Source organism: Trachypithecus francoisi, unplaced genomic scaffold (genome assembly GCF_009764315.1).
Source record: "Trachypithecus francoisi isolate TF-2019V2 unplaced genomic scaffold, Tfra_2.0 Lachesis_group15, whole genome shotgun sequence".
NCBI lineage: Eukaryota > Metazoa > Chordata > Mammalia > Primates > Cercopithecidae > Trachypithecus > Trachypithecus francoisi.
Window position 1 is genome coordinate 9,857,933 of NW_022681460.1, and position 21,225 is coordinate 9,879,157.

At 41.8% G+C, this 21,225-nt stretch overlaps 1 protein-coding gene across 1 annotated transcript in view; it reads right to left on the bottom strand.

Annotated features, from left to right (window-relative positions):
• Positions 1 to 21,225, bottom strand: part of SLC22A3 (solute carrier family 22 member 3) — a 110,166-nt gene that overhangs the window by 14,066 nt on the left and 74,875 nt on the right. Inside the window, exons 6-7 of the mRNA XM_033234284.1 lie at positions 2,325 to 2,422; positions 1,991 to 2,205 (exon numbers count right to left, since the gene is read on the bottom strand). Coding sequence (XP_033090175.1) covers positions 1,991 to 2,205; positions 2,325 to 2,422 — 313 coding nt within the window. The remainder of the gene's footprint in view (positions 1 to 1,990; positions 2,206 to 2,324; positions 2,423 to 21,225) is intronic.

The window sequence follows — 21,225 nt, forward strand, 5'->3', positions numbered from 1 at the left end:
CTATTTTGTTGACCTCTCCATCCCCCTCCTAGTTCAGTGGCTGACAATGAGTCGATAGTGAATAGACATGTATTGAGAGGTAGCTATTGTACAGATCCTCTAACCCTTAGAATATGTTAACTCCTTGTAGTGGATTGAATAGTGTCTCCCAAAATTCATGTCTACCTGGAACCTCAAGGCTATTTCCTTATTTGGAAATAAGGTCTTTGCAGATGTCATTAGTCAAGGTGACACACGCAGAGAAGAGAATGTCCTGTGAATACGGAGGCAGAGAGAGGAGTGATGCCAAGGGGCTTCAAGGATTGCCAGAGAGAGGCAGGAAGAGACCCTCCCTCAGAACCTCTGGACATAAGCACCCCGGATGCCTTGATTCTAGACTCCCAGCCTCCACACCCAAGAGCATAAATGTCTGTTGTTTCAGGCCGCTGAGTTTGTGGTACTTACTACAGCAGCCCTGGGAAGCGAATGCGCTCAGGGAAAACGAGAGATGTAAATAGGTAGTTGCTGTTTATCATCAAACATTCCAACATGACAGGGGACTTGCACATTGTGTGTATGTATGTGTGTGTGTGTGTGTGTGTGTGTGTGTGTGTGTGTATGTGTGTTCCGAATATTGGCATTCCCATAATTTTATTCAAATAGGGTCTACCTGGTGTTTTAATAATTCATAAACCTTCATTTAATTAATAAACTCATCTGTAAATATCTGACTATTCTGACGCCCACTGTATTATCCATTTCTTGGCTGGTCCTCAGAGGATTCTCAAAGAAAGACAGCCTTTCTTGTGCAGACACAAAAGACGCCTGGAGAATCCAGCTTTCTCTGTAATCCCCACTTTGCCCCTCCTGGAAGAGGGAAATGATGAACTTGCTCTACTTCACACATTCTCCGGCATGTGAAGCCCTCCTCTTCCCAGTCCCTGGTGTGCTCTAGGGTAAGGATTTTCTGGGTGCTGCTCACCACATATCAGGAGTCACGGCACCCTCTGCTTCCTTCTGGCCTGCACCCCATCTACCAGGACAGAGCCCTGTGAAATTTAACTCTGCAACATCTCTGAAATGAAATGACCCTCTCTCATCTAGGTCTGACTGCCCCAATTGTAATTCCTGCTCTCAGCATCTTCCCTTGCTCATAGCCATCTCTAAACTGCTGCAGTTATGCCAAGCTCACTCCTCCTCTGTAAGCTCACAGGACCACGTGCAGGGCCATCATGCTGGTGACAGATCATCTCTCAGGCTCGTTGCCTGGATTCCAGTCACAGCAATGAACCCTCAGTTCCTGAATGCACAAAGGTGTTTCATACTTCTGGAAACGCTTCTCTAGTTTGGAAGCATCCATCCTCTCTCCCCCTGATATCTGGCCCATTTGAGTCTTCACACATGTTTAGTTCCCACTGCTGGGAAACTTTTCTTGAATCCCCTTCTGGATTGATCACTCCTCCCCAATCTATTTTTTATATTTCTAAATCTTGTGAATAATTTAATTAGTTTCTAAATCTTGCAAATAATTCATGACGATAAGAATCGTGACAGTATTAAAGTATCTGTATCCCTTAATAGATTGTGAACCATTCGAAGTCAATAACTGCTTTCTTCTTCTAGTGTAACCTCAGCGTTTAGCATGGTGCCAGCAGCATGGCAGAGGCTCGGGATGTAAGTTAAACAACATCAGAGATATCGCAAAAGTCAGTCACATAAAGATGATTAACAGAAACCACATTACTATCAGCTAGATCGGGGACAATATCTGTTTCATTCATAAATGATCCTGACAATTGAGAAAAGAGAATCATCTACAGAACCAGTCTCTTATCTTCAAAGTTTTTACACTGATTAAGCAAAAAATGGAGGGACATCATGAAAGCTTGCCTGATGCCAAGACTGTGATTCGATTGCACATTTCCTAAGAACAAGTGGCTCCCTATACTTGATTGCGGATTTAGGTGTTTTCAAGTCCTTTGGCTGCCAAGCAGATGTGGGGTAAGATTACCTTCTGGTAAGAATGCAGTGACAAGGCATGCCACCCCTGCCACTATATTGCTTGCCGCAAAGGGGAGGCGTCGTCCAAGGCGCTCAATGGTTAGTAAGATCAAGAGAGCTCCTGGCAGTTCCACCACTCCTGAGATGAAAAAGTCTATATAGAGGTTGCCTCCTATAATTCCCAGGCGCATGACAAGTCCTTGATACACCACTGCGCTTGTGAACCTGTAGCAACATTGAAAGACACCAGAGAACAAGTAAGATATAACTTCAAGCTGATTTGAAGGAAGGGATGTGTTGTAAATTTAACGCTAGTTTTTAAATCCATCACTAGTCAAACTTACCAAGCAAACATAAGAATAAGTGTGCATTTCCTCATTTGGGGAGTTCTCACCAGATCTAAAAAGGATGGATTACTAACTTCCTCATCTGTAACAGTGATCTATATAAGAAAAGCAGATTTCAGTAGCAATAGACAGCAAAAACAATAACAACAACAACAAAAACAAACAAAAAAACACCTGCATAGCATAGACTTGTCATTAACCAGAATCAAATGATCTTACTGAAGTGACTAGGGGCTTTCATAATATGTTAAAACCTGAGAATTAAAACACTTCTGCTCTGGCACTTAGAACACATCAAATTCACAAAGATAGGATTGCTGCACTGAGAATCTGTTCTTAGAATAATTTCAGCACTTTATGTTACACTGGTCTGTGTGTTCTAAAGTAAAATACACATGCACATTTATTAAATTGGGGGAAATGAGAGTCAGGGTGGGTGAAGCAAATGGGATCCAACCAATTTAGGGTTTCTTAATAAACTAAATCCTCAAATATGACTTTCACAAACAAAATAGAGCAATGTTAAGTTTGAGAGCAAGCACTAAATGTATTATTTTGCTTTTGTCCGTTTATTGTAATCTAGTATCTTTTTGATCCAGAAAAATTCAGCTCATCTCTATCTGGCCATTCAAGAAGTTAGTCTTTTCAATTCAATTCAGCAAATACTGCTACTGGCCAACCACATACAAGACACTGAAAAAATCGAAGCTGGAGAGGACACCCCCCGATCCCCACACCCTGCCTCCAGTCTAACATGCGGAAGCATCAGAGCACAATCCCCTGCAGTGAGCACAGCTCCAGTTTCCTGCGCTTATCAGTCTCTTACCTCTGCATGGAGGGCTCTTTGACCTCCTCAGTGCTGATTTTACCTCCCCTGGGAGGCCTTTCCTAGCCTCAGATAGAACTGATGGCTCCCAAATTCTGCCTCTACTCCCTGGACCTCTATCCTAGAACCTGGACAACAGCATTCCCCTGCGGGTCTGGAGCTCTTGGAAGGCAGGGAGTGCATTGTCACACCAAGCAAAGTGCCTGGTGTTCAACAACTGTTTGTGTAATGATTCAGTGCTGAAGCAAAAAGTCAAGTGCCCTGGTTATAGCTGCTCCTTGGTGTTGTCCTCGGTTTCTCTGCTCCTGTTAAACAGAAATGCTGGCTACTAACGACAAGGTCCCTGTGGTCTATTTGTACAATACCAGATTTGGCCCAGATTGAATGAAAATCTAGGCAAATTTTCTCCAAAGCTTTGAGCCAAAGTCTCTCTACCAGTAATCACACGAATTTGACTTAGAGCATATGCACACCGATAGTACCTTGTCCATCACAGATTCTAAACAGTATATTCAATAGATCAACTAAAGCTTGATATCTTATGCCTATCTTTGCTCCAAGAAAAGACACACACAAAAGTAGACTGCAAAATGAATGCCTTTGGTCACCTTCTTTTCCAAAGTCTTCACAATCCTGTATTTCTTTTATATCAAGACACATTGATTTTCTATGTTTTAACATCTCTTAATTGGAAGGTGTCCTACAACTGAGCTGATAAGAAAGCAATGTGTCCCAGTTTAAACAACATGGTTTCCCTTACTTAGTGGTATATAAAATGACTACGTGTCTTAAAATCAATAGTGTCTAGAGTCATCAAAACAATAGTTGCCATGACAATCGCCGTGGAAGACTGCTGATTGATTCCACTGTCCATTCTTCCCTTCCCACTTTTGAGAACACATAGAATTTTAGTTGGGCGTATGGCAGCCTAGTGAGAGTCATTTTTTCTATCCTCTTTTTCAACTGTGAGTGGCACTGTGATAAGACCTCAGCAATGAGGTGGTTGTGGGGGTCATGTTCTAGGTCTCAGCATTTAGAAAGGTAATAACTTGCTGGAAGAAGATGCCGGTGAGCTTCAACCATACAACCTGTGTAGGCGATGGTGGAGATGCAAGACAAATGGAACTCAGGCCCTGGAGGGCCTCATGGAGTAGAGCTGCTTCGCTAGAACTGGGCTGCTCACCTCTGGGTGGGTGTGCTAGAGATAAAAACACTTTTCCCTTTTTCATCACTGTATTTTTGGGGACTTTGTTTCATTAGTAAGTTGACCTGGATCTTAACTAATATAATATCTATTAAGATGACCCCTGCGCTAACCTTCTAAATTTGAAGACCCCAATGAGGGATTTTTCTGTGTCTACCTTAACCTTTGCTGCTCAAAAAACAAGACAGGAATATCAAAAGTGAAAGATAAGAACTCGATATATTACAAAAATATATTATTGTATAGTTTGTTGCCAAAATGTTTTCTACAATTCATTTCATTGTGTTAATACATTAAAATGGTTAGTGTTTATGGAGTGTGTGATATTAGATTCTGGACTAAGCACTTTACATGGATTATTTTAAGTCTCATCAAAGTTCTATAAAGTTAGTACTTTTGTTAATCTTACTCTATAAATAAGGAAAACAAGACTTAGGGCTTTAAGGAGTGAATAGTAGCCAGGAATTGAAACCAGGCAACTGATTGGTGAGCCTGTGCTCCTGATCCCCACATGGCACTGCTGAATATATTTCATTCTAGAAACATTCTTGATAGTTGATGGTCACATCTAAATATTTTTAAGGAAAGACACTGTGCACTTGACCTAAAACTAAATCTTTAATTAAAACATTGTTTTATGAAAAAAAAATTGACTAATTTAGATTTCAAAGATTTTTAAATTCAGGATTAAAACCACCCATCCTGCAATGTTCCTGCATGAAAGTATCACCACCAACTCATTCCCATGAGTTTTTCCTTTTACTGAGGGCTTTTCCACAACTCAGACTTGGGGCTGCAGGGCAGTGTTAGTCTCAGACTCTTCTCTCTCCAGGGATTCCCTGACAGGATCCCTTGTCTACATAGCAACACCACTGTCCATTCAGTGCACACAGGTGGCAATACTTTTTTCTTTGCTTTTCAAAAGAAATAGTCACAGCAATTTATTATTGGCTCTCTTTTATTTCCTCTTCAGTCTTCTGTTGAGAGCTATGACTTCTATCCACCAGCTACGAGTCTGAACAAATTCACTCTCACTCACGTTTCCAGTTCCAGCATCCCAGAGTTGAAGGGAAATCCTACATCACAAATTTCAAGATCTCTGGTCAGTTCAGGTAGATAGTTTGACTTTTTAAAAAAAATAAAAAAGGCCGGGCGCGGTGGCTCAAGCCTGTAATCCCAGCACTTTGGGAGGCCGAGACGGGCGGATCACAAGGTCAGGAGATCGAGACCATCCTGGCTAACACGGTGAAACCCCGTCTCTACTAAAAGATACAAAAAACTAGCCGGGCGAGGTGGCGGGTGCCTGTAGTCCCAGCTACTCGGGAGGCTGAGGCAGGAGAATGGCGTAAACCCGGGAGGCGGAGCTTGCAGTGAGCTGAGATCCGGCCACTGCACTCCAGCCTGGGCGACAGAGCCAGACTCCGTCTCAAAAAATAAAAAAATAAAAAAAATAAAATAAAATACATTTTTTTGAGATAGGGTCTCTCTCTATCACTCAGACTGGAATGTAGTGGTGTAATCATGACTCACTACAGCCTCAACCTCCCTGACTCAAGCAATCCTCCCATCTCAGCCTCCTGAGTAGCTGGGACCACAGGTGCATGCCACAGAACCTGGCTGCTGCTGCTGCTGCTCTTTCTTCTGTCTTCTCCTCCTTCTTCTCCTTCTTCTCCTTCTTCTCTTCTCCTTCTTCTCCTTCTCCTCCTCCTCCTTCTTCTTCTTCCTCCTCCTCCTCCTTCTTCTTCTTCTTCCTCTTCCTCTTCTTCTTTCTTCTTCTTCTTTCTTCTTAGTAGTAGTAGTAAGTAGTAGTAGTAGTAGTAGTAGTAGTAGTAGTAGTAGTAGTAGTAGAGACAGGGTCTTGCTGTGTTGCCCAGGTTGACCTTGAACTCCTGGGCTTGAACAATCCTCCTGACTCAGCCTCCCAAAATGTTGGGATTACAGGCATTAGCCATCATGCCCAGCCTAATTTAACATTTAAACACATTTGTAGATTTTTCAGTTGTTCATGATTTTTCATTGTTTTTAAGTGATAAAATAAAGAAGCATCTCTTGCTTTCATGTTGGCTCTGTAGATAATTGCCTTTCTCTGGCAAATCTCCAGTCACTCAATGACCACAGAATTATGACATGTTAGATTTTGGCAAGAAAATAAAGATCTTATGTATTAACCTAGAGGTTGGCAAACCTTTTCTGCAAATGGCCATCTATTAAATGTTTTTGGTTTTGTGAGCTCTAAGACCTCTGTTGGAACTACTTAACTTTACCATTGTAGTGTGAAAACAATCATAGACAATACATAAATGGGTTCCAACCAAACTTTATTTACAAAAACAGGTTGCCTGCATGTCTGGCCTGCAAGCTGTAGTTTACTGACCCCTGAACGAGAGGCTTAGTGCTGGAGCAATTTGTACAGATACTACTGTCATTCCCATTACAGAGAGAAAGAAGTTGAGGTGGAGGAAAGCTACGTACTTTACTCAAGGAGGACACACAGACAGTAAGAAGACGAACCAGGAGGTTGATAGCAAAGTCTGTGTGTTTAACCATTATGCTGTAATGTGTCTGCAGTATGTAGAATATAATATTTATTGTTTAAAAGTATGCCATATCATTTCATTAATTACTTTCTTCTTTTCAGCTACAAATATTCTCTGAAAATTAAAAATTCAGCCTACATTGGAAAGCCAAGGCGGGCAGATCACGAGGTCAGGAGTTTGAGACCAGCCTGGCCAACATGAGGAAACCCCGTCTCTACTAAAAATACAAAATATATCCGGACTTGGTGGTGGGCGTCTGTAATCCCAGCTACTTGGGAGGCTGAGGCAGGAAAATCGTTTGAACCTGGGAGGCAGAGTTGCAGTGAGCGGAGATCTCACCATTGCATTCCAGCTTGGGTGTCTGGGGAAGACTCCGTCTCAAAAAAAAAAAAAAAAAAAAAAAAAAATTAAGCCTACATTATTTTCGTAGCAAAAAAAGCTTTTTTTAAAGTCATGGACTTAAATTAGACACAGTGTACCCAATCGTTGACTTCCTTCTCTTTCCTAACAGAACTCCCACTACACTCTCCCACACTATCAATTCATGTGTTTATGGGTGCTGACTCTGCTTCCAGTTGTAGCGGGAGGCCTGATTAGTTTGGGGAAATCCTGTCCTCCATGTCAGTGACTGGGCACATGACCCAGTTTGAACCAATCAGAAATGGGCATACAACCCAATTCGGACCAATAAGAAATGGACTTCTGGGAAAGTACTTCGTTGCTCTTAAGTCAGAAGTTCCTGAAGAAATCTTTTCTTTCTTCCTTCAAGGAATAAATGAGGAAATTGTGGGCTCAAATACATCTTAGCAGTCATCTTACGTGGATGAGACAACAAGTCTTAAGATGAAGCTATCCTGTCAGCAGAGTGGAGAGAGGGGAAGAAAACCATGGTTTAATAAGATTGTTGAGACCCTGGTCTGGCAACCCTGAATGCTGCTGTTACTAGAATTCCAGACACATGAGCCAGTGAATATCTTTATTGTCCGAACCTATTTAAGTTGGTTTTCTAGTTACTTGTTGCCAAAAGCAGAATTCTGTGAAGAATCGAATCCAGAACAATGCTTTTGCTTTAGCAACTGAATATTTTAGGCAACTTTTTTTAGCAAATAGTTAAAATAATTGCTTCTGTACTCCAGTCCACTCCATAAAAATACCTGGTATAAGTCTTAATTTCAAACTTTTAGGAGTTAAAACAGAATGGTAATATGATCTCTGCTTTTCCAGACCACAAGTTTACTGCCTCATATATATAACCTCTACCAAAAAAAACCAAACTAGGTGTTGATAACGAATTAAGGGAGTCAGGACCATGAAACCAATCTTGCCTGTCCAGTGAATGAAAGGATTAAGCGTACTTCCAAGCAAGTACATATTTTGCTACATTTAAGGACAAATCCAGCTGGTCTTTGATTTACTAACATCTCCACAGTGACGCAGATATTCTGAAAGATGACCCACTTTCTAGGCATCCAAAGGCCTTGAGAGACTTAAAACCATATCTTGGATGGAATTCATCCAGGAAAATCTTGGCAACTCCTGTGCCGTGGCGGCCACCACTATTATTCTTTTACAATAACTTCTAGCTCTATGTCTATGCTGAGTTTCTGTTGCCAAAGGGTTACTAAATATCGCCCGGTCTGAGTCAGACACACAAAAAAACCAAAATGCTATGCCAGATTTAAAATTTTTTTAAAAAATTGATTTATTACCTCACATACCATTTACATGCACTGTATGATATTTACATATAATTTATGTGCAATAAACTCCAGCAATTCTAAGTGCACGCTTGGAAGACTTTTGACAGATATATAGTCTTACACCACCACCACAACCGTGGTACGGACCCTTTCCATGATCCGCAAAATTTTCCTTGTGTCTCAGTGAAGTCAGTCCCCTCCACCCACTCTGGGCTCTGGAAACCCAGATCTGCTTTCTATCATGACAGTTTTGCTTTTTCTAGAATTTCATAGAAACAGAATCAACAGTGTCTCACTTGGCGTCCCATTTTGTCATACCTTTTGTGCTACCTAAATGGGGGATGCTGGTTTTGATTTGAAGCAAAGGGAGAAAAGGGTGATGTTCTGGGTAACACTAGCTGTTCGGAGGCTTGTTGCCTAGTATCGACACACTACTCATAGGAAAAGCTATCGCTCAAGGTTAAACTGCAGAGGTTAGTTTCCTTGTATTTAATTTAATGAGCTGAATTGCTACTTGCCCTATTCATCGCTTTGATTATCTTTTAATTCTGCCAAGACTGTGTTTTCCATCAACAACGATGTACTCCATATTAAAAGAACACTTTATTCATCTTTCTTTGATTAATTCAGCTCTCTTTGCAATTCTTGCTGGGGAAACATTTCTTCAAGTTGACATCTTAATTTAAATTGCCAAAGAAGAGAAAGACATTATAAATAATCATCTGTTATAAATACGGTGTTCAGAACTCCCCACATGGAGGACTGGTCTTAGAGTAAAAAAATAAGACAGTCAGGGTCAGGCCAGACATGTGGTATTCTACTCAGAGCATTTTTTTACTAACATGTTATTTAAACTATTTGAGCCTTAGTTTTCTCATCAGTAGCAGGAGAATAATAATATTCAATTTATTATTTCAATATTATTATTAAATATTATTCATTTATCAAATCACACCTTATTAGTGTTTTGAAAATTCACTTAAATAACCCATCTATCTATATAGATACACAGATATGTGTGCATATACACAGATACATGTGTGTATATATACATATATGCAACTATATATACACATATACACACACACACACACACACACCTGGCACACAATATGTCATATTCAGTAACAGAGGCTGTCAACATTAACATTGTGTTTTATAACATTTGAGAGTTACTTTATTTCCAGGTGATAATTCACCCAGCACTTTTTCCTTTAGTAATTAGTAGCTAATGCTTTAACACATAAAGGGAGATGCTTTTAAGGTCCTCAGATAAAGAGAATGGTTGCTCTGCCTTTTTTTAAAGAAATGGATTTCTTTTTATGTTGAATTTTCTTAAGTATACCAGATGTATTTAATGTTGATTTGGAACTGTGGATCTACCAGGCTTAAGGCAGGGTGATTTCTCATGAATGTGCACACCGGCAAACACCACGTACGGAGCCTTGCAACTCCAAGTATGACCCACAAGTCAGTAGCGTTGGTCTCTCCTGGGAGCCTGCTGAACAAGCCTTGCCCCAGATCTAGAGAGAAAATCTGCATTTTAACCACATCCCCAGGAGACTAGCATGAGAAGCACTAAGAGTCAAGGGACAGCAATCCCACCTCATTGGCTCACTCACATTGTTTACTTCCACCTGGGGCTCTGGGTGCAGAAATGTGAGTCCTCCCAGGTTTAGGAGGGAGAAATACATTTACCAGCAGGGTCTACTGTGGGCAGGGGAAAGGGGACGGTGTTTGTAGCTGCTTGTCTAGCCTTGTGATTTTTGTCTGGTTGTTCTCAATAGGAGACTTCTTCATCAGTTGTCGGATTTCACAAGGAAAGATGACACCTATAAGAAAGAAAACTTATCTGCTCTTGAGTCTAATACTGTGATTTATTCGGTGAATGTGTCATCACTAGTTCCCTAAAGGTTCTGCTGTCTAGAAACTTTTCATCTCTAAGAAGTCTATGTGAATAAAATGTTATTTGAGGTCTTTGGGCTTACCGATTGGGGGAACCAGAAACCACTTTCAAAAGTTAAAGTATCCATTGGTCTTAAAGACAAGCATCAGGAACCAGAGGGCCTGGTGGGGCTGGGAGGAAGCCCGGCAGTGACAGCTGAGGTGCTCATGTCCTTCCATCTCACTGCCCAGTGGATAATAAGCTCATTAGTCAGACTAGGACCAGCCCAGAATGGCCAGGAGTAAGCATGTCACGTTACAGAGCTGTAGCCAGCTTCTAGGTAGAAATAGCACTATCTGGTACCCATAAAAGAGATTTTGCCAAATTACCTGTAGTACTTTGGCAAGTTTTGAAAACCTCCTTATCCTTTAAAACACGAGTAGATAAAATATTACCATGCAAGAGCATATATGATGGAGAAATATTCTGTATTACAATTATCATGAATGTTTGATGTTTATTAAAGTAGTTAAAAATAAATCCCAGGCCTCTGGACCAGTGCTGTCCAGTAAGAATATAATGTGAGCCACACACATACATTTACATTTTCTAGTGGCCACATTAAAGAACATAAAGAGGAACAGGGGAAATTAATTTGTAATACATTTCATGAATCCAATGTATCCAAAACGTGATCATTTCAAGGTGTAACCAATATGAAATTATTCATGAGGCATTTTATACTCTTCACTTCCTATTAAATCTTTGAAATCCATTGTACAGTTTGCCTGACAGCACATCTCAGTTCAGACTTGCCACATCTGAAGTGTTCAACTGCACATGAGTCTAGGAGCTACCGTGCTGCACCGAGCAAATCTGGTCACCTGCAGCCCAGGTGGCTCTTTCATTGAGACGCTCCATGGAGAAGATATTTTATTCCATTAGCTCGAGTTGGCCTGAAAGAGTGCCCCAGTGCCCCACCTCCTAGATGACTGGGCATGCTGCCCAGAACAGCAAATGGGCCTCTATCTATGCAGTCCCAGGAGGGACCCAGAGGGCAGCCTCAGTGTTGGCAAAGGTTAACGGATTGCAGCTGTGGGTCACATGTTGGAACATTTCTTCATTTCTTAAAAGCAATGCTGGGAGGGTTTTATTTTTATTTTTTGTTTGTGTGGGTGGGTGGGGGGAGGGGAGTCTATTGATGTAAGAGGAGAAAGGAAAAAAGAAGAGAATGTACTCTCAGTTCTAAAACTCTAACTCTAAAGGCTCAGAAATTAAGGGAATATGCGTTAAAACTTGTGTGGACTGAATCCAACATGTCATCAAAAGCTCCAGCAGCGCCTATACCAGCAGTTATCACGGAAACAGAAAGGTTCTAAATATCACATTTTTGAAATGCCCAGTGCCTGAAACTATGGTAGCAGGTATGGATACACAAAATTTTAAGTTCCATGAAGAGGCAAATTGAGTGTCTATGAAGCACTGGTCAGCCAAAGTTGTTTTGAAGAGAGAAAAAGAGAGTTTGAGTGAAGAAAATCCTCTGCTTTATCACAAGTAAAAATCAAAACCACACACTCCTGCCAAGAACAATTCTTATCATCACTTCTTCTCAGTCTCCTGAATGCTTTGGGAATTATTTCAACAGGAACATGGTCTTTAACATCATCATCAGTAACATATGAGTTCATCAGACCACCTGTCCATTAGCCAGCTGAGGGAACTGTTCCAGCCGTTAGGTGTTGGCACGATTTCAGGATCACTGCAACCTTGTCCCGCTAGATTCCTAGGAGGTGTCCCCTGCTGGGGCCTGGGCATATAAGGCCCTCCCCACACTGTCCTGGGTTGGCAGAGCTTTCTGCACAGGTCAAGGACAGCCAGGGTGACATCAGCCCCAGTCACTGAGTGCTCAGAGAAAGGGTGACTGGGGCAAGTCCCGACTACATTCTGAAAGAGCCAGTAGCTGGGGCTTGATGCCGCCTATGTTCCTCCAGCCCTTTTCTCAGGAAAATGGAGCCTTCCCTCGTTTCCTGCATTTTTCCTGCATGTTTTCTTGGCAAGCCGGCAGTGGGGTCTCTGCGTTGCCCTCAACCTTCCCCCATCAGCTCGGGTCACAAGAATCTCTTCCATCGCTGCATGCTCAGGGTGCTTTGTCTTCATCCTGGCTCTGACCTGGTTCCTGCCTGCTGGAAGAGTCCTGACTGCCCTTCGATTTCTTCTCTTTTCCATGTGCTCCAGTGAAGTTACAAAGAATCTCACCAGTGACTAGAGATGTGCAACTCAGTGCTTTCACTGAGGGGGCTGGAAAAATTAGGAAACTGGAGCGTACTAAATCTAGATGTGGACAATAGGGACCCACAGGTCCCACTAGTAGGGTAGTCACAGAAAGCAAGCTGGTGTTATTCAGGGAACAAAGCTTGCCTGCACACCAGGACCCAGGGGATCCACTTCTAGGCCTTGAACTCCATGGAGAACATTACACAGGTCAGAAGAGGACATGTATGAAAACACCGATCACAATTATTGAAGGCAACCCAGGTGTCCATCATTAGGAAGATGGAGACCAGAGGCACAGCAGGTGTGGCCTACTGAAAATCACACGACAGTTGGAAGCAATGCACTCACACATGAACAAGTTGGGTAGACACTTAAAACACATAGTTGAGTGAAAAAGTAAGAAATACAAGATCTGGAGTGGCACAATGCTATTTGTATCACCTGAATACACACAGCACGCTCCAATTCCTAAGGACACATTAACAGCAAACACATAAATCAGACACATTAGAGTGGAAACCTACCGAGGGGAGAGTGGGGATAGAGGAGAAAGGGGAGAAGAAAATCAAGCAGGACAATGAGATGAGTGTTTCACAGCCCAATGATGCCTGAACCATGCACAGAGTCCTAAGTAACCCAACTCTGTACCCCTCAGAAAACAAGAACCAAAACCACTTAGTCTCAGTGACTAAGAGTCACTTAGATGTCATCTTGGAATTTCCTCCATTTTCAGTGCTTCCAATTTGTCAAATATCCAAATTTTGCCTTCCTTATGTAGCTCAGACAGCCTTTGGTTTCGTCTGAAAATGCTGAGAAATATTCCAGAGAAAGTCAGGTATAGTTGAAGAGTTTGACGATCGTGTAGATGCACCTCAAAATACATATCACAGTCATTTAATGAGTTTTGGAGTTTGTGGGTTGCTTACTTTTCTGGTTCTTGATTTGCAGAATATTTTCTGCATATGGTAACTCATTTTTCACTGGTACATCCTTTATGCTGCTTAAGGCAGAACATTTAGAGATAGCTGAGATTCTCTTACATACCAGCCATAAGCGAGTAACACACGCCATCTCTGGAATTCCAGTCCTGAATATTGCTGACAGCGAAGCATGTTGTGTCTCATGGCTGGTCTCTGGGCCATGGTAATTAATCTGCATTAATGTTATATTGTGTTCACTATTTATTCAACTTTGAACTGTGACTTGATTTATCATATTCCAGCAAATATATAGACTAGTTTCCATAATTAATAACTGTACTTACCCTACCTAGATTTCAATGTGAATGTCTCTGTGTACTTCAATCAAAATTAAAACACACTGTGGTGATTTCCAGACATTGCATATAAGACTCAATCGGCTCTTCAACTTCATGTTTAGTTGTATTGTGCATATCTATATGATGAAATAAGTATAGTTAAATAAAGACCTATTATTAGTAGGGAGAGATGGAAAACAGCTCAAAAAGAAAAAAGGAAAAAGAAAAGCAACTATAGAGGATTAGAGAAAATAGAAGGCATCTTAAATGCATGTGGGGAGACATTTTTGAAAGTGAACATTGCACAGAAGTTATTTTAAAAACAGATGCCTTGAATGCAGCACCCAGTAACTATCCGCTGAATAAATGGAGGAATAAATGAAGATAAATGACTGCTACATTGTGTATATCCATACACTTTTGTTTCTGGGACAACCTCATGTCAGTGACATTAAAATAGTTTTTCAGAACATGTGGTTATCAAATAAGAATTGTGTGATTCAGTTTTTAATGTGAAAAATTTTTCACTGCAATAATTAATACTCAACTTGTTTAAATTTAGAGGTTGGCTATTTCTAGACAACAAAATGTGCCAAGTTGTTTACAGAATTGTGGAAAGAAAGGGGATGGCAGCAACTCTACATGAAGTTGATACTATATTTCACTCAATTGACATCAAAAACCTGTCCCCTGCTAACTTGAGAGCAGCCTGTGTCAATGCAGAGTATAAACTGTTATGAACTGCAGAGGGAATACCTGAAATGTCTTTAGAAAAATGTGTCTAGGTCACATCTCAAAGACAAGTGTGTAAGCCTGGCTGAACACACATACTAATCAAAACATGTGTGTAAGTATTCAATCTCTGTTTCACTCTGTGCCATAAAAATAATTGTGCTGAGTATTCCATAAGCCTTCCTCAGTCTTCGTCAAGATCTAAACTACTTGTGTTGACTCTGAAATGTAAGCCGGAAAGGGCCAAGATTCATCTTTGAGAGACAGGCAACTGGGAACCGTGGTACTCAACCCATCCTATTCACCTTTGAGAGATAGTAGGCAGCTGGGAGCCACAGCACTCAATCCACCCTACTTAACATGTAGAATTTGTCCCTAAGGTCAGTGGAAGATAAAAATATAATGAACTCAGGAGTATTTTATTGAATGAAAGAAATGAAGAGATCCTAGAAGTTGTCATGAAGTTTATGTATGTCAAGACTCAGCAACAGGTAGAGACACCTTATTTGTGCTTACGGTGACTCATCCTTTTTGAGCATGAGGACGTCTGATTAATGTCAAAAAAATTTAAAGATTGCCCACATGACAGGAATTATGCTCTTCACTTCTGTTCTTTGAGACCACATAATGACACAAATTTACTATGATTTAATAACACCTTTCAATTTATTATTGGTTATTAATTATAACTGTATTTAATTTTATCTGAAGAAAGTACATTTTTCTAATCCAACATGTATTATTAGTTCATTCAACAGACAAGGCTTGGTTGCTGATGGTTTGTGGACCTTTGCAATAACTCCATAGTCCCTAGGATCTGTGGCCCACTGGGACAGATTCCTTTATCAACTCCAGGACTGAGATTACAGTGGCTGGGAGACAGGAATGTGTAAACAAGAACATCCAGGATTCCCTGTCTGCTCACCCTCCATGTTCATCACTAAAGAAGGTGACAAAGTTTTGCTATTACACAAAAGATTTCTGTAGCAGGAAAACATCCTTGGTTCTGGCCGTTTTCCCTAATATCATCTAAGTTCTTCTGCAAAGGCTAAAGGGACTTCATCACCAATTAATACCTCGTTTATTCAGACACCTTATAAAGACTTTGTCTCAATCTGTTTGCCTTTCTGTATATGAAATTATATTTCCTTCCCTCAAATAGCACCAAATTCAGAGAAAAAAGAAAATAGAGCAGACCCATGTTACTTTTTCCAAACCAAGTTTTCTAGCCATCTCTGCATTGCATGGGCCTCATGCTATTTGTATGAGTGGGTGGGTCCCACCATCAGCCCCCACATGAAGAAGTGTTGCTATACCAACATAACCCACGCGTTCATCCACCCATTTATGAGATGGATCTTAATTTTAATTCTTTCTAGGGAAGGGAGGATTGATTCCATGAAAATCCAGCACCTGATACCTTTTTTATCATCTTCCTGGATGGGACCTCAAGAAATTGAATGACAATGTGTTTTCTCACTTACTTACTGTTTAGTACAATTTCCTCCAGCTTCATCTACATCAAAGGGGCACATCTGTGTACACCAACGTTCAATCTAGTGCTGGGGAATTTAAATGAATTTCGTCTGCTTCTCGAGCCATGTCTCTCTTCTTAGGATTATTTCACGAAGAAAGACAATTTTCCCGGTGGGTCAAAGGTCTAGCAAGCAGTACTGCCATGGCAACACAGCTCTGGGTTATGAATAACATGGGGACTTCTGCCAGGGTTGCTGGCTGCACAGAGCTCTGGAAGTTGTATTCATTATTGTCTCCATGAAGGAGCGCGTTCACAGAGAGGAGTATTTTCTCATTTACCCACAGTCAAGAAGCCCAGTAATTTGGATTGCGGAAACTGGTTTTGCTGAAAACACAAGAACGGACCAAATGGCAAAGGAACAAAACATGTGAAGAAGCTGAGCCTCTTCCCTCACACCGTTAAGAGTGGAAGGATTCCAGAGAGGGTATCAGAAGGCCCTTCCCCAGCAGATGCTTGAAATGGAAAAAGGACAGGCAAACCCACTCCTCTTTTCTGTTAGAGAGGGATACAGAATCAAAGTAATAAAATTAGATGCCTACACAACTCCTGAAAAAGAGAACAACCAAGATTAATGGAATAAAACAAGGCTGTGTGGCCGAGGAGTTTTGCCTTGTGTTTTACTTTTGTTTGTAATACTGCCGGAGCTCAGGGTAGACAGGAAAGAAATAAATGCTTCTTTGCCTACCAAGGGGTGCTGGAGTAGAAATGGGAAGACTCTTGTTCCTAGAGTACAAGGGGGAAGCCCAGCCTTTGAGAAGGGAAAGGGAGAAGCCCATGCATTTAGATTCATAACTAATCACAGATAACTGAGCAGTTGCCAATGTCACTTTGCAAAGCTCGGAACTCCTGTGTCATAAGCCACATGGACCTGCCTGTGTGGACTGCCAGGATCCCAGTAGTAGTGAGAGAAGAGTAAGTGAGAAAGGAAAGGGCTTTGGCTCTCCCTAACCAAGCAATAGGACTTGTTCCTCCATATGGAGAGGCTAATTAGGGAAAAAATGGCTTTGTGTTTTCCGTGGGCTGGCCCTGCTGTCTGTGGCCTGGAGACTTGTCTAGGAAATGGGTTGGCAGCATCCATCTCTAGGAAGGGCAGGTCCAGCCATCAAGACAGCATCAGCATCTTGCTTTAAGGCCATGGACGTGTGGGGACAGGACAGAAACCTGCCTTCTGAGGATGAAGCAGGCAGGAATTAAGCAGGGCCAGAATCACAGTTGAATGGGCAAGGACTCAGGACCAGATGAAGAACTGGGGGAGACACGAGGCTCTGAGGAGGAAGAAAGAGGAAGCCTAGCAGGCAACTCGACAGGCTCAGCAACCTGCCCCCAATCCCAGGAACAGCTGGCAAGCAGAACCCAGACCCATCCTCCAGTCAGGCGGGAATCCCGTGTCTTCTCCCAGGCATCAGGGCCCATGGGGTGGGCAGGGAGGACTTGTGATGCCTGCAAGTGTAGACCTTAGGAATCATCCTCTGAGCATAACTGGGGAGACAAGGACTGACCCGGTCATGGAGGAACCAACTGTACCCAGTTTGCCTGAGACATTTTTTGGTGTTAGCTCTGAAACTCCCAACTCCCCAGCCCTGGGCAAACAGTTGGTCACCCTGCTGGACACTGCCTGAGTCCCTCTGTTGTCCTGGGTTCTGTAAATGCACTCACTCTTTAGTAGTATGTCCTCAGACACCAGAATTGATTGTGAGGACTGAACGCAGGAAGTTTATGGACCGTAATGCGGAATGCTTTCCTTTCCCAGTTCTGATGAACAGTTTTCAAGCCCTAACTTGTAGCGCAGAGATAGTTAAGATTTTGATAAAGGCATGACCCAATTATTTATTTTCCCAGAGGAAATCTGGAAGATGAGTTTGGGTGAGTAGGGGGAAAGGCCTTGACTCACCATGGTTCCTTGTGCACAATGCTGCTCTCTGATGAGGCACCCCAGAAGTCTGCCTAGCCTGCTCCAAGGCTGCAATCTCACTCTTTAAAGCACCTTTAAATTGAATTTCCAATTCAAGTAAAGCTGTAGGAGAACATCCTCCCCTCAATATCTCTCCAGGTTGAATGACAGCCCACTGACCCGGGCGATGCCAGGCTGAGTTTCCTTTTGTGGAAGGAAATGAGTGCTGGGCACCATGCTTGAGAAAGGAAGTTGGGGGTCTTGACATGCTATGGATGGAACCATTCACTGGTACAGTCTTTATGGCTATTTCATTGTAGCATGAACAGTTTTCTTATTTTATGCCATATAGTCTTGTTTTCAAAAAGTTAAAGACATGGAAAGTAAAGAAATGCATTTAAATACACACCATTTCTAGAACTCAGGCTATTTTTTTAAATAGAAGTATTATTAAATTAATTATTGGCTACAAAGGTCCATTCTGTGTTGAGTATGTCCAGTGTCCTAACATATTTTTATGCATTCAGGCATATTCCAAGTTAAAGTGAGTGTGATGGTACACATACTACAGTTATTTTTGTGAGTCATTTTAAAGGTGAGAGCTTTGCTGGTAGAATTGGCACCATTCATCCTGTAAAGGGAGAGGAGGAAGACTTAGCCCTGTCGGGAGAAAGCTCTGGATGGGTTCCCAGTGACTTTCTTTCCAATAACTGTTTTTGAGACTTTGTTTTTGAGACTCACGCCTTTCTCATTCCAACACTGATCTGCCTTAGAGACCCATCAGGTACTCCCTGTGCCTAAACTATGTTCTCTGGATCTTTTGAAATGAATTCCCTGAAGAGAGATTTCAAATCTGAAGTCTGAGATTACAACTAAACACAATTAACGAAGACAGCAGTAACTGAACTGAAATCAACTAAACACAACAATTAAGGAAGACAGCAGTAACTGAACTGAAATCAGCTAAACACAACAATTAACAAAGACAGCAGCAACTGAACTGAAATCAACTAAACACAACAATTAACGAAGACAGCAGTAACTGAACTGAAATACCACCATCCCCAATGGGCTCCATGCAAGTTGGAATCACAGTGTGGTTCCCCTTTTGAAAAAACAAAAATTATGTTTATAAAAATCCCCCTTTGAAAGGAAATGTCAGAAACAGATATTCCCAAAGCTGGAAAGTCTCTTTCTATAGCAATATTGGTGTTTGTGTGACCGCTCAACAAATGATAGAAAAGACGGTAGCTATTAATGTCTAGAAGTCTCCCTGATAACTAAGGTAATAAAAAAAATCCAGCAGGATACTTTCTAATGAGGTTTTAATCTTTTCTATTTTGGAAATATTTCAAACAGTGGTATCACTTATATTGATGATGGGGCTAAAGGAATCCCTTTGGAAATGGAAAGCTCAAATTCCATTCCTGATGTCACATAAACATACCATCATGGGAACTGCCTCAAGCATGTTTATGTGTGAACATGTATTGATACAACATTTAATGTTTAATTTTAAAAGCCGTAGATTCGCTATAAACTATACTTAAGTGTATCCAAAAAATAAGGAAACTACAATCAAACCTTATAGGTTTATTGAGCCAGTACAGGATAAAACATCACTAACAAATATGGGCATATTCAGTTCCGTAGTAACAGAGTCAGGGTTCTCTAGAGGGACAAAACTAATAGGATCTATGTATATATGAAAGGAAGTTTATTAGGAGAATTGGCTCACACGATCACAAGGTGAAGTCCTAGATAGGTTGTCTGCAAGCTGAGAAGGTAGGAAGAAAGGAGTGGCTCAGAGTCCAAAAGCCTTAAAAGTAGGGAAACCAACAGCGCAGCCTTCAGTCTGTGGCCAAAGGCCCGAGAGCCTCTGACAAACCACTCATGTAAGTGCAAGAAGAACCGGAGTCTGATGTCCAGGGATAGGAAGCATCCAGCACAGGAGAAGGATGAAAGCTAGACGACTCAGCAAGACATCCTATCCCACCTTCTGCCTGCTTTGCTCTACCCACACTGGCAGCTACCTGGATGGTGCTCACCCACATTGAGGGGAAGCTTCCTCTTCCAGTCCACTGACTCAAATGTTAATCTCCTCTGGCAACACCCTCCTAGACATGCCCAGAAACAATACTTCCCCAGCTATCTAGGCATCCTTCAATCCAATTGACACTTTACCATCAGAGCTATTGATAAATAATGCTGCATAACAGTCATTGATGTTAGCAGCATAGAATAGTAAGCATTCATTTATCTCATGTGTTTGTGGGCTGGATGGGGCCTGCTAGTGTAGGTTCCATGAAGCTTTGCTAGGTCAGCTCCATTCTGAATGTCTCTCAGCCTCCTTCGGGGCCCATAGGTGAACCTGGGAATTTCTCTTCATGGTGATGGCTGATGTGCGGAGATAAAGCCCAACCACACAAGCACATTTCAAGCTTCTATTGCATCACATCTAGCAACCCGCCACTGGCCAAAGCAGGTATCATAGTCAACCCCGGCCTCAAAGGGCAGAAAGTCCACTGCACCTATCATGAGGCCAAAGCAATTTCACTGCCACGCCCAACATCTACAGAGCCAGGGAGTATTTTCATCCCTTGGAAATGAGAGAGAAAATATGAATCTTTCCAAACAGTAATTTAATCTACCCCAATCGATCACTTCTGCATCACCAAAAAATGTGTCACACCCTACTCTGGCAATTAAACTAGTAATATGATCAATTGCATTAGTTAGCTTTGGCTACAAGAACAGACACCCGCAAATCTCTGTAGTACATACAGACACATTGAGCAGTAGTTTAGTGGGGAAACAAATTTTTCTTGGCCATGTCCCATACAGCTGCTGCAGTTCTGCTCCAGGCTACAGCTCTTCTTCTGAGACCCACTCTGAAGGAATAGCACCGATTTGGGGTCTGCTGTTCTTGTGGTAGACAGAAGGAACAAGAGGGCTATCATGAATTCATGACGCCTCTCAAAGCTTGTGCCCTGAATTGATATTCTGCTACTGCTACTCCTTGGGCCCAATCAAGTCAGGTGGACAAGCCTGACA